The sequence below is a fragment of the Mobula birostris genome, chromosome 4, assembly GCF_030028105.1.
Source record: "Mobula birostris isolate sMobBir1 chromosome 4, sMobBir1.hap1, whole genome shotgun sequence".
In the NCBI taxonomy this organism is placed as follows: Eukaryota; Metazoa; Chordata; class Chondrichthyes; order Myliobatiformes; family Myliobatidae; genus Mobula; species Mobula birostris.
The window spans coordinates 155,028,916-155,042,465 of NC_092373.1; the positions used below are offsets into that span (position 1 = coordinate 155,028,916).

Here is a 13,550-nt window from a genome sequence, read left to right on the forward strand (position 1 = left end):
GCACTAACCTCCTGAGTGAAGAAATTCCCCCTCAGGTTTCCCTTAAGTATTTCACTTTTCACCCTAAATCTATGCCCTCTAGTCATAGTCTCACCCAAGATCAGGGGAAAAGGCCTGCTTGTATTTACCTTATCTATATCCCTTATAATTTTGTTAATCTCTATGAGATCTCCCCCTATTCTCCAGGGAATAACTCCGTATAACTCAGGTTCTCAAGTCCCAGCAACATCCTTTTAAATTTACTCTGCTCTCTAGGTGACCAAGAACTGCATGTTTTAAATTATTAGCAAACTGCGATACCCTTTGATTTTTCATCTTGTCTTAAATATAGGTTATAGAAGGTTTGAGTCCCAAGTACAGATTATTATGGCATCCTATATGCCTGCCTGAATCAATTCATCTCTCCACTTTCTTCTACCAACCATATTAAAATGTTAGAACATTAAGGTTAATTCTGCTTTTGTATCATGGCATTTATTTTTCATTGTATTTTAGATCTACATATATAAAACAAAAACGTGTTTCATCAAATGTTTACATGACATCTTAACTGTCATTTACCATGATGTATCTAAATATTTTCTGTCTTAGAATCAGAAGGTAAAATTGGAAACTGACCTTGTGAATTTGAAAGCATATGGAGCATCACTGGATGAACAATTGGAAAGTTTAAAAATGGTTCCATTGCTCTTTCAGTTCCACATCCAAGTAACGGATAATGGTGAGCTATAAATCACTTTTGTTATCATACCTACTTCTCAGTGTCAGGTTTAATATCACTGGCATATGTCGTGAAATAATTAAAAAAATAAATTACAATAAGAAGTATGTATAAAAATAAATTGAGTACTGCAGAAAGAGAGGAAGAGGAAAGAAATAGTGAGATAGTGCTCAAGAATTCAGTGTCCATTCAGAAATCTGATGGTGGGGGGGAAGCTCTTTCTGAAATGGTGGGTCTGTGTCTTCAGGCTCCTGTAGCTCCTCCTTGAGAAGAGGGCATGTCCTGGGTGATGGGGGTCATTAATGAGGCACCTTTTGAAGGTGTCCTTTATGCTGGGGAGGCTAGTGCCCTTGATGAAGTTGGCTGAGTTTGCAACTTTCTGCAGCTTTTTCAGATCCCTTGCAGTGGCTCCTTCATAACAAACAGTGATGCAATGAGTTAGAATGCTTTCCATGGTACATCTGTAGAAATTTGCAAGAGTCTTTGGTGACATACCAAATCTCCTCAAACTCCTAATGAAATGTAGCTGCTAATGTGGCTTTTCTGTAATTGCATTGATATGTTAGGCCCAGAATAGATCTTCAGAGCTTTTGACACCCAAGAACTTGAAAATGCTCACCCTTTCCACTGCTGATCCCCTGATGAGGTCTGGTGTGTGTACCTTGCACCTTCCTGAAGTCCACAATCAATTCCTTGGTCTTACGTTGAGTGCAAGGTTGTAGTTGGAATGCCACTCAACCAGCTGATCTACCTCGCTCCCGTATACCACCTTGTCACCATCTGAAATTCTGCCAACAATAATTGTGTCATCAGCAAATTTAGAGATGCCATTTGAGCTGTGCCTAGCCACAGTCATGGATGTAGAGAGAGTAGGACAGTGGGCTAAGCACGTATCCTTGTGGTGCACCAGTATTGGTTGTCAGCGAGGAGGAGATGTTATTTTCAATCCATACATGTTATGGTTTCCTAGTGAGGAAGTCAAGGATCCAGTTGAAGAGGGAGGTACAGAGGCCCAGTTTTGGAGTGTGTTAAATCTAATGGTATAGTCTATGCAATTCTCGATTTTCTTTTTGTTAATGTTGTTTTGGCTTTCGTGGAGCATTTATTTTATACTCTGTAAAATTTAGCACTGATTTATATTAGTTCAACATACCAGCACTGTTCTATTTAGCATGTGTTTGATGAGGACATTAGTGGGTGGAGATTATTTGTAGCCTTTTCGCTCATTTGTCTCAAAATGATACAGAGATGCGATCCCTGCCTTACAGATTATGAAATCTCAGAACTCAATCCGAGCATTATCTTGGAGGATAAAAGGTGAAAACAATATTACAAAATAAACTAAACTCATCTGCCATTATGAATCCAATTTGTACACCAACTGGTGGAGAATAAGAGACATCAACCCTGAGGCTCTGGATCTGTTAAGACATGTTCCCCAACATGCTTTTCTAGAGAACCTGGTTATTACAAAATAGCATTCTTATAACATAAAATGGATTCCTTTCTTTACTTTTATTCATATCATTGCTTTGTTTATTTTTGCTCTTTGTCAGTATTGTAACTTATTTCAAGTGTTTGCTTAGAATATCACACATCTGTATCTCTAGTAGTCATTTTTTTTTTTGATGGCTGAAATAAGTCCAAGTTTTGTGGTTGTGAGTGAAGAGCTACTTTCCCTTTCAGGATACTGTTTCCAGATTCTTGGTGGGCTGATTCTGAGGGTCTTCAGGACTCCTACATGTGTTCATTGACTGGTCAAGCATAGCCATATAACTAAAACCCTTTAGTAAATGCAAGAGCAAAACCGTCAGATTAGTTTTTTTGAGTTTGCTGTTGGTAATCTGGTCAACAGTCATAGTTGGTTCTTTCCTTAGTTGTCAGGCAGTAAGCTTTATAATACCCTCACTGAAACTTATGTACTCTCTGCTTTAGAACATGATCTAAAGCCAAACAGTCTGATTTGTGGTCTTAGTTACTGAGTGCACCCACAGTGCTTATAAAAAGTCCCCCCCCCCCGAAAGTTTTCATGTTTTATTGTTTTACAACATTGAGTCACAGTGGATTTAATTTGGCTTTTTTTGACACTGATCAACAGAAAAAGACTCCTTCGTGTCAAAGTGAAAACAGATTTCCGCAAAGTGATCTGAATTAATTACAAATGTAAAACACAAAATAATTGATTGCATAAGTATTCATCCCCTTTAATGTGACACACCAAATCATCATTGGTGCAGCCAGCTGGTTTTAGAAGTCACATAAATAGTTAAATTGAGATCTGTTTTTGGAGACTTGTTCAGTCAAGGTGTCTCAATTGATTGTAGTAAAAATACACCTGTATCTGGAAGGACCAACTACTGGTGAGTCAGTATACTGGCAAAAACTACACCACGAAGCCAAAAGAACACTCCAAGCAACTCCACAAAAAGGTTATTAAAAAGCACAAGTTAGGAGATGAATACAAGAAAATTTCCAAGTCAGTAAATATCCCTTGGTGTACAGTTAAGTCATTCATCAAGAGTTGGAAAGAATATGGCACAGCTGTAAATCTGCCTAGAGCAGGTCATCCTCAAAAACTGAGTGACTGTGCAAGAAGGGGCTTGAGGGAGGCCACCAAGAGACCTATGACAACTCTGTAGGAGTTACAAGCCTCAGTGGCTGAGATGGGAGAGACTGTGCATACTACAACTGTTGCCCGGGTGGTCACCAGTCACAGCTTTATGGGAGAGTGGCAAAGAGAAAGCCACTGTTGGGAGGAAAAAATAGCTCACATGAAATCTCAGCTAGGGTTTACCAGAAGGCATGTGGGAAACTCTGAGGTCAGCTGGAAGAAGGTTCTATGGTTTGATGAAACCAAAATTGAGCTTTTTGGCCATCAAACTAAAAGCTATATTTGGCGTAAACCAAACACCATATATCATCCCTACTGCGAAGAATGGTGGTGGCTGAATCATGCTGTGGGGATGCTTCATTGCAGCAGGCCCTGGAAGGCTTGTAGAAGGTAAAGGAGGTAGAGGGTAAAGTGAACACAGCAAAATATAGGGACAACCTGATGCAGTCTGCAAGAGAACTGTGACTTGGGAGAAGATTTGTTTTCCAACAAGACAATGACCCTTTGCATATAGCCTACACAGGAATGGTTTAAAAAAACAACAAAAAGTTAATGTCCTGGAGTGGCCAAGTCAGAGTCCAGACCTCAATCCCATTGAGAATTTGTGGCTGGACTTGAAAAGGGCTGTTCACTCGTGATCCCCATGCATCTTGACAGAGCTTGAGCAGTTTTGTAAAGAAAAATGGGGGAAAATTGCTGACAGAGACTTATCTACACAGACTCGAGGCTATAATTGCTGCCAAAGGGCAACTCCTAAAATCTGACTTGAAGGGGGTGAATACTTATGCAATCAATTATTTTGTGCTTTGTATTTGTGATTAATTTAGATCACTTGGTAGAAATCTCTTTTCACTTTGATACAAAAGAGTCTTTTTCTGTTGATCAGTGTCCAAAAACAATAAAATAAGAAAACTTTCAAGGAGATGAATACTTTTTTATAGACACTGTATAAAGGGGCTGAAATTGTTTACTAATTTAACAAGTAATAGTATTATTGTACCTTCAGTGTCATTAATTGGTAGTTTTATGCAATAAATCCTGCTATTTTGTTCAAATTTCAGTGAATCGGGTAATAAAACAAATCATCTCTGTTCTGGGAGAACTACCAGCAATTTTTATTTTAACCAGTCATTAAGTAGGAAAATTTGCTCTTTGGTATACGTTATTTTGATCATTAAGTAAGCCTAACAAATAGTTTAGCTTTCATGAAAATACACTGTAGATCAAAAGGAGGCAACAATAATTCTGATGTGTCACTACAGGAAATGCTCAGCAATGCAATAGTTGCCAGATAACCTATTTTTGTTATCACTGTGATACTTATGAAATTTTAAGGATACCTTAGAGTTGTTTTGTTATATATCTCAATATTTTGGAAATTATTGCTGAAATTTATAGTTGAAAGTACCATTTTTTGTGTGATTAAATATTAGTAAACAGCATAACTAGTGATTGCTGGTACAGCATTAAACATTGGGAAAATTCTAAGATAATTTAATTTGGCTTCACAACTGTTTTAGTGGCGATAAGCTTAATCATGGCAGACATTTGAATGCTATGGCTGATGCACGTTATTCTTGTTGCTGTGAGTGATAAATTAAAACAAACTGTGAAAATATTCAGGTAAGAAAAGGCAGACTTGGGCATTAGTCTTTCCAGAAGAGATAAATAGCTGTCCAGTCAATCAGTTGTGAGGATTTTAAAGCTTTTATGATCTTTGGCGAATTAAAATTCATGGGTGTTGTAAAATGCTGTTTATATTCTGAGTACGAAGATCTGAGGCTAACATGATGATGGAATTGGCTTGTTTTTGATTTATTGTGAGAAAAACTAAAACATCCTAATGACTTAGAGAAAGACTTTGTTCTGCTTGAACTGACCTTTAGCTTTTCAACCAAAGCTAATTACCATTTGGTATGGAACAAATCAGTCACCCTGTCATGAAAATCTCAGATTCTGTTCTTCCTCTTTGTTGATTTTTGATTTTTTGATGCAAATTAATTTTCTTGGTTTAAGATGGGAAAGTTAGCCTGGGTTTATCTGTGATAGACAATAGGTACAGGAGTAGGCCGTTCAGCCCTTCGAGCCAGCACCGCCATTCACTGTGATCATGGCTGATCATCCACAATCAGTATCCAGTTCCTGCCTTATCCCCATAACCTTTGATTCCGCTATCTTTAAGAGCTCTATTCATCTCTTTTTTGAAAGCATCCAGAGACTTGGCCTCCACAGCCTTCTGGGGCAGAGCATTCCATATATCCACCATTCTCTGGGTGAAAAAGTTTTTCCTCAACTCCGTTCTAAATGGCTTACCCCTTATTCTTAAACTGTGGCCTCTGGTTCTGGACTCACCCATCAGCGGGAACATGCTTCCTGCCTGCAGCGTGTCCAATCCCTTAATAATCTTATATGTTTCAATAAGATCCCCTCTCAGCCTTCTAAATTCCAGAGTATACAAGCCCAGTCACTCCAATCTTTTTGACGTATGACAGTCCCGCCATCCCGGGAATTAACCTTATGAACCTTGTGATGAAAGATCAGAATTTGCGGTTTGGTTCACGAAACGGAAGCGTCAGTTCTTCCTCTCTCCACAGAACTTCCCTGACCTGTCAAGTTTTCTCCAATGTTTTCTTCGGTTTTTTTAAATTTAAATTTCCAGCATCTCTATTTTTTGCTTTTTACTTAATATCAATGCTTGTCTGTGAAAGATAGCTATGTGAGTACTCTCTTTTAAATGTCTTTAATGTACTTTGCTGTATTAATCAAAGATAATAAGCAGCTAAAATCATACAATTATGTACAGGTAAACTGATTGTAAAAAGAATTTAGATGTAACTAATTATGTGTGATTTTGCAGGAACTCTTCCATTCACAAAAATCCTTTGTTAAAATTTGAAGAAAAAATAAAAAGTAAATAATGAAGAAAGAAAAGGTTTAAAGCTGCAAATCAGGTCAGATGTGAACATTGAATTTCACTGAATATCGATCTGTTAGAGACTTTGACTGTCAAATTTGACTTTCATGGAACAGAACTATTGTTTTTAAATGCTCTGTCACTGATGAGTATGTCTTTATTGTGCTCTGTATCAGGTTATCAAAGCATGTTGAAAGAAATACGTTCACACTGTGGTCTAGGTTGTATTTAATTTTTGCACATGCTGAGAGTAAGCAAACGGCGTTTGTCTCACTTATTTTATGATGGGTTTAAATTTGCTGCATTACAGTTTATTGGATAGTTGAAATACAATAAGGAAAGATATTTGGCATGGTTATGTAATTCCTAAGCGTAGTTCAAGTCAATATTTTTCTCCTTCCTCGTTGTTTTTTTTCTTTCTAACTCTCTTTTGTGTTTAAACATGTTATATTCTGAATGTACCAGACATCACATCAATTTTTATATCTGAAGATCTACATAGTGTAGGGGAAAATGGTCTCCATATATGTGGTTTCAACACATTCTGACCTGTGGCTTGCTTTTCATTTGAAAGAAATAATGTATTTTAATGGAAAACTACTTTGCCCTATTATTTTTTGAAGCAGCAAAAGTGATTTTCAAAGTTGCTGGTGTTTTTTGTTTCCAGCCATTTATCATGTTGACTTATGTTATGTACAAAATGTACATGTGTATCATACTAACTTTTTTAAAAGGTAAATTAGATGGTGATCTTTAAAGCATATATTTTGCTGAATAATATTATTTTCATTTGATGCCAATCTAGTGAAGACCAGATTTCCTATAAATAGCTTTTGTCTTAACATCCATCATTGGTGCTAGGGTAGTGAAACTTTTTAATTGCACTTTCATATATGAATCATATTGTAGAATGTGTATTTTTAGATGACACTACAGAAACCTATGAACTCTTGTTTTATAGATATAAGATACATCATTGTTTTGGTGTTACAAGTGTTTACTAAATCATTGAGAACGGTGTTTTCTATATAGTAATGCTACATTTGGACAAAAAGTACTGTATATTTATTTTTTGTGAAACTGTCAAATGAAATAAACATTTTTTTTAAATCATGCTTTTATTTCCTGTTTATTTGTAAGGTAAAACTGTAAAATTGGTATTTGTTGCCTTCCTTACTGTGGGAATGTACAGATTTTCAATGGCCTTTGCAGAAGATCTGACTGGCACAGGGACAAAAGTATCTGTCATATTGGAAAGATTGATTAACTTGCAGGAATTTGGTTTGTAGAAGGGACAGACAGTCTTGGATTAATTTCCATTCAAATTTCTTTTACTGTAATGATTTGTTCAGTAAACTTGTATGATCTCATTGCTATAGAACATAATATTTTAATATATATAGTACAGCACAGAAAATTCTTAACTTATAGTTTGAGATAGTATATATTTAGAATTGTCTTAGTTACCCAAACACAGTTAACACAGAGGTTTTGAGGGTTGGTCTTTTCATAATCAATAACATGAATGATGATCAGATGTTCGTAGTATTTCACAAAACCAATTTGACAGAATATTTCAGGTAAATGATACATGAGAAAATGTAGCAACGTAAGTAGAAATTATTTAGAAACATGAGAAGCCCAAGTATAATTTCAAGAGATTGAAATTTGGATGCAAATTTAACCAAACCTAATGTTGTGCAAGTTGCGAAGTATAACTGAATATGGTAACAATGTGTTGTAATTTAATTAATTAAGGAGAAGTTACATTGTTAATATTCATTGATGATAATGCATCTTTGTGTCATCTTTGTTTCTGCATGCCAACATTTCCCATTTGTGGTCTAAAAGAAAGCGTGTTAATTTTTTTGGTGATTTTACAAATGCAAAGCTAATTACATGAATTTATTAACTTTAGCCAGCATAACTGGTTAATTAGCAATCTTCTACCTCATTACGTTGCACTTCGAGTTTCAATTATTTTTCAAAATACTTCTGATTCACATTGAGGTCTGCTGTTAATGGAGGATTGAACAGCTTTAGATTTGTATACTGCATGACAATATAACTATCAATCTCTCCCCCCTCCTACATTGCTCTAAGAATTCCTGTTCTCTTTTTTTTCTAAAGCTACAACCACTTTACCGTTATAAGTGAATGTTTGAAACTGCTTCTACTTGCCCAAGTAGTACATTCTAGATCATAATAGGTAGCTGCTTTAAAAACAATTTTCCAAATTTCTTCCTGGATTTTTCTTAAATCTGTGAATTCTGTTCGTCACTTCTTCCAGAATAAATAGTTCCTTCTGAGTCGATCAAAACTTTTCATGACTTGGGTTAACTCTATTTTGTCTCCCTTTAACTTTTGTTTTAAGGAGCAAAACCTACCAACTCCTACTGATGTCTACTATAAGCCTACGGACTCTAACAGCTACCTCGACTTCCTCTTCCCCACCCCGTCTCTTGCAAAAATGCCATCCCCTTCTCGCAATTCCTCCGCCTCTGCCGCATCTGCTCTCAGGATGAGGCTTCTCATTCCAGAATGAAGGAGATGTCCTCCTTTTTTAAAGAAAGAGGCTTCCCTTCCTCCACCATCAACTCTGCTCTCAAACGCATCTCTCCCATTTCACGCACATCTGCTCTCACCCCATCCTCCTGCCACCCTACTAGGAATAGGGTTCCCCTTGTCCTAACCTACCACCCCACCAGCCTCCAGGTCCAACATATAATTCTCCGTAACTTCCGCCACCTCCAGTGGGATCCCACCTCCCAAGCACATCTTTCCCTCCCCCCCCCCCTTTCTGCTTTCCGCAGGGATTGCTCCCTACGCGACTCCCTTGTCCATTCTTCCCCCCCGCCCATCCCCACCGATCTCCCACCCGGCACTTACCCTCGTAAGCGAAACAAGTGCTTCACATGCCCTTACACTTCCTCCCTCACCACCATTCAGGGCCCCAGACAGTCCTTCCAGGTGAGGCAACACTTCACCTGTGAGTCGGCTGGGGTGATATACTGCGTCTGGTGCTCCCGATGTGGCCTTCTATATATTGGTGAGACCCAACGCAGGCTGGGAGACCGTTTCACTGAAGACCTACGCGCTGTCCACCAGAGAAAGCAAGATCTCCCAGTGGCCACACATTTTAATTCCACGTCCCATTCCCATTCTGATATGTCTATCCACGGCCTCCTCTACTGTCAAGATGAAGCCACACTCAGGTTGGAGGAACAACACCTTATATTCCGTCGGTGTGGCCTCCAACCTGATGGCATGAATATTGACTTCTCTAACTTCCATTAATGCCCCTCCTCCCCTTCACACCCCATCCCTTATTTATTTATATTATATATATTTTTATTTTCCCCTCCCCTTTTTTCTCTCTCTCATTTTTCTCCCTCTCACTATACCTCCTTTTCTGCTCTCCACCCTCTGGGCTCCCCTTCCCACTTCTCTTTCTCCCCAGGCTTCCCAACCCATGATCCTCTCCCTTCTCCAGCCTGGTATCCCTTTTGCCAATCAACTTTCCAGCTCTTGGATCCACCCCTCCCCTCCTGTTGTCTCCTATCATTTCGGATCCCACCCACCTTTCCCCCTCCCACTTTCAAATCTCTTACTATCTCTTCTTTCAGTTAGTCCTGATGAAGGGTCCCGGCCCAAAACGTCGACTGTACCTCTTCCTATAGATGCTGCCTGACCTGCTGCGTTCACCAGCATTTTTTGTGTGTGTTGCTTGAATTTCCAGCATCAGCAGATTTCCTTGTGTCTGTAACTCCTTAGCTTTTATGTTTTCCCATCTTTAGTAAATCCTTACATCTGCATCAGAACCTTCCTAAAGTGGACACAGTACTAAAGAAGAGGCTTGGTTACTGTTGTACAAAGGCTATGGTATACCTTTTTGACTCTACTAATAAGTTGACTATAAATTTTCAGCATTAATGATTGTAGTTATGTCTGTACTTTTGTAAATGAAATACTCAAATTCAACAGTAGATGGCAATGCTTTGTGCTTTATAACCACATAGCTGATCAGATTGAAATTGTGATTTAGAAACATAGAAACGTAGAAAACCCACAGCACAATACAGGCCCTTCGGCCCACTAAGCTGTGCCGAACATGTCACTACCTTAGAACTACCTAGGCTTTACCCATAGCCCTCTATTTTCTAAGCTCCATGTAGCCATCCAGGAGTCTCTTAAAAGACACTATCGTTTCCACCTCCACCACTGCCACCGGCAGCCTATTCCACGCACTCACCATTCTCTGCGTAAAAAAACTTAGCCCTGACATCTCTGTACCTACTTCCAAGTACCTTAAAACTATGCCCTCTCGTGCTAGCCATTTCAGCCCTGGGGAAAAGCCTCTGACTATCCACACGATCAATGCTTCTCATTATCTTGTAGACCTCTATCAAGTCACCTCTCATCCTCTGTCACTCCAAGGAGAAAAGGCTGAATTCAGTCAACCTATTCTCATAAGGCATACTCCCCAATCCAGGCAACATCCTTGTAAATCTCCTCTGCACCCTTTCTATGGTTTCCACATCCTTCCAGTAGTGAGGCGACCAGAATTGAGCACAGTACCCTCAGTGGGGTCTGACCAGGGTACTATATAGCTGCAACATTACCTCTCGGCGCTTAAACTCAATCCCACGATTGATGAAGGCCAATGCCCTGTATACCTTCTTAACCACAAAGTCAACCTGCACAGCAGGTTTGAGTGTCCTATGGATTCGAACCCCAAGGTCCCGCTGATCCTCCACACTGCCAAGAGTCTTACCATTAATGCTATATTCTACCATCATATTTGACCTACCAAAATGAACCACCTCACACTTATCTGGGTTGAATTGCATCTGCCACTTCTCAGCCCAGTTTTGCATCCTATCAATGTCCTGTTGTAACCTCTGACGGCCCTCTACACTATCCACAACACCACCAACCTTTGTGTCATCAGCAGATCCCTGAGGCATACCACTGGTCACCAGCCTCCATGCAGAATATGACCCATCTACAACCATTCTTTGCCTTCTGTGGGCAAGCCAGTTCTGGATCCACAAAGCAATGTCCCCTTGGATCCCATGCCTCCTTACTTTCTCAATAAGCCTTGCATAGAGTACCTTATCAAATGCCTTGCGAAAATCCATATACACTACATCTACTGCTCTACCTTAATCAATGTGTTTAGTCACATCGTCAAAAAATTCAATCAGGCTCGTAAGGCATGACCTGCCTTTGACAAAGCCATGCTGACTATTCCTAACAACACACATCAAAGTTGCTGGTGAATGCAGCAGGCCAAGCAGCATCTCTAGGAAGAGGTGCAGTCGACGTTTCAGGCCGAGACCCTTCGTCAGGACTAGTCCTAGAGATGCTGCTTGGCCTGCTGCATTCACCAGCAACTTTGATGTGTGTTGCTTGAATTTCCAGCATCTGCAGAATTCCTGTTGTTTGCTGACTATTCCTAATCATATTTTGCCTGTCCAAATGTTCATAAATCCTGTCTCACAGGATCTTTTCCATCAACTTACCTACCACTGAAATAAGACTCACTGGCCGATAATTTTTTAGGCTATTCCTACTCCCTTTCTTGAATAAGGGAACAACATCCGCAACCTTCCAACCCTCCGGAACCTCTCCCGTCCTCATTGATTATGCAAAGATCATTGCCAGAGGCTCAGCAATCTCCTCTCTCTCATTCCCACAGTAGCCTGGGTTACATCCCATCCGGTCCCGGTGACTTATCCAACTTGATGCTTTCCAAAAGCTCCAGCATATCCTCTTCCTTCATATCTACATGCTCATGCTTTTCAGTCCACTGCAAGTCATCCCTACAATTGCCAAGATCCTTTTCCATAGTGAATACTGAAGCAAAGTATTCCTTAAGTACCTCTGCTACTTGCACCAGTTCCATACACACTTTTCCACTGTCACACTTGATTGGTCCTATTCTCTCACATCTTATCCTCCTGCTCTTCACATACTTGTAGAATGCCTTGGGGTTTTCCTTAATCCTGTGTGCCAAGGCCTTCTCATGGCCCCTTCTGGCTCTCCTAATTTCATTCTTAACCTCCTTCCTGCTAGCCTTATATTCTTCCTAGATTCCTATCATTACCTAGTTTTTTGAACCTTTTGAAAGCTCTTCTCTTCTTCTTGACTAGATTTACAACAGCCTTTGTACACCACGGATCTTGTACCCTGTCATCCTTTCCATGTTTCATTGGAACGTACCTATTCAGAACCCCACACAAATATCCCCTGTACATTTGCCACGTTTCTTCTGTATGTTTCCCTGAGAATATCTGTTTCCAATTTATGCTTCCAAGTTCCTGCCTGAGAGCCTCATATTTCTCCTTACTCTAATTAAACATTTCCCTAACTTTTCTTCTCCTATCCCTCTCCAATGCTATGGTAAAGGAGATAGAATTGTAATCACTATCTCCAAAATGCTCTCCCGCTGAGAGACCTGACACCTGACCAGGTTCATTTCCCAATACCAGATAAAGTACAGCCTCTCCTTTTGTAGGCTTATCTACATATTGTGTCAAGAAACCTTACTGAACGCACATAATAAACTCCACCCCATCTAAACCCCTCACTCTAGGGAGAAGCCAATCAATATTTGGGAAATTAAAATCTCCCACCACAACAACCCTGTTATTATTACTCCTTTCTAGAATCTGTCTCCCTACCTGCTCCCTGATGTCCCTGTTACTATTGGGGGGGGGGTGGGCGTCTATAAAAAACACCCACAGAGACTCTGTAGACAAGCCCTCCATGACTTCCTCCTTTTCTGCAGCCGTAACACTATCTCTGGTCAACAGTGCCATGCCCCCACCTCTTTTGCCTCCCTCCCTGTCCTTCCTGAAACATCTAAAGCCTGGCACTTGAAGTAGCCATTCCTGCCCCTGCACCATCCAAGTCTCTGTAATGGCCACAATATCATAGCTCCAAGTGCTGATCCATGCTCTAAGCTCATCCACGTTATTCATAATACTCCTCACATTAAAAGAGATACATCTCAAACTACCGGTCTGCGCGCGTCCCTTCTCTATCACCTGCCTATCCTCCCTTTCGCACTGCCTCTAAGCTCAATTTAGTCTCAGTGAAAGTAGTTAAGCACTCGTAGAACAGTTCCTTAGCATGCCCCTCTCACAAAAAGCAAAGTGGATTATAACAGGACATTTTCATTGGCCTCAGATATCTTTTTGCTCCAAGTAGTAAATCTGATTCACATCCCTTTTTAATATCACACATTGGAAGTTCTACAATTTCAAAGTGCACAAAGTAAATGTTATTATCAAAGTACA

At 39.7% G+C, this 13,550-nt stretch overlaps 1 protein-coding gene across 2 annotated transcripts in view; it reads left to right on the forward strand.

Moving 5' to 3' along the window:
* Window positions 1–7,326, forward strand: part of LOC140196048 (uncharacterized) — a 51,749-nt gene extending 44,423 nt beyond the window's left edge. The window contains exons 11-13 of one of the 2 annotated variants that reach the window (XM_072254753.1): window positions 592–721; window positions 1,990–2,038; window positions 6,190–7,326. In XM_072254753.1, coding sequence (XP_072110854.1) covers window positions 592–721; window positions 1,990–2,038; window positions 6,190–6,250 — 240 coding nt within the window. In that variant the 3' untranslated portion in view covers window positions 6,251–7,326. The remainder of the gene's footprint in view (window positions 1–591; window positions 722–1,989; window positions 2,039–6,189) is intronic. The other variant, XM_072254754.1, reaches the window with a different exon arrangement.
* The last annotated feature ends 6,224 nt before the right edge of the window (window positions 7,327–13,550 follow it).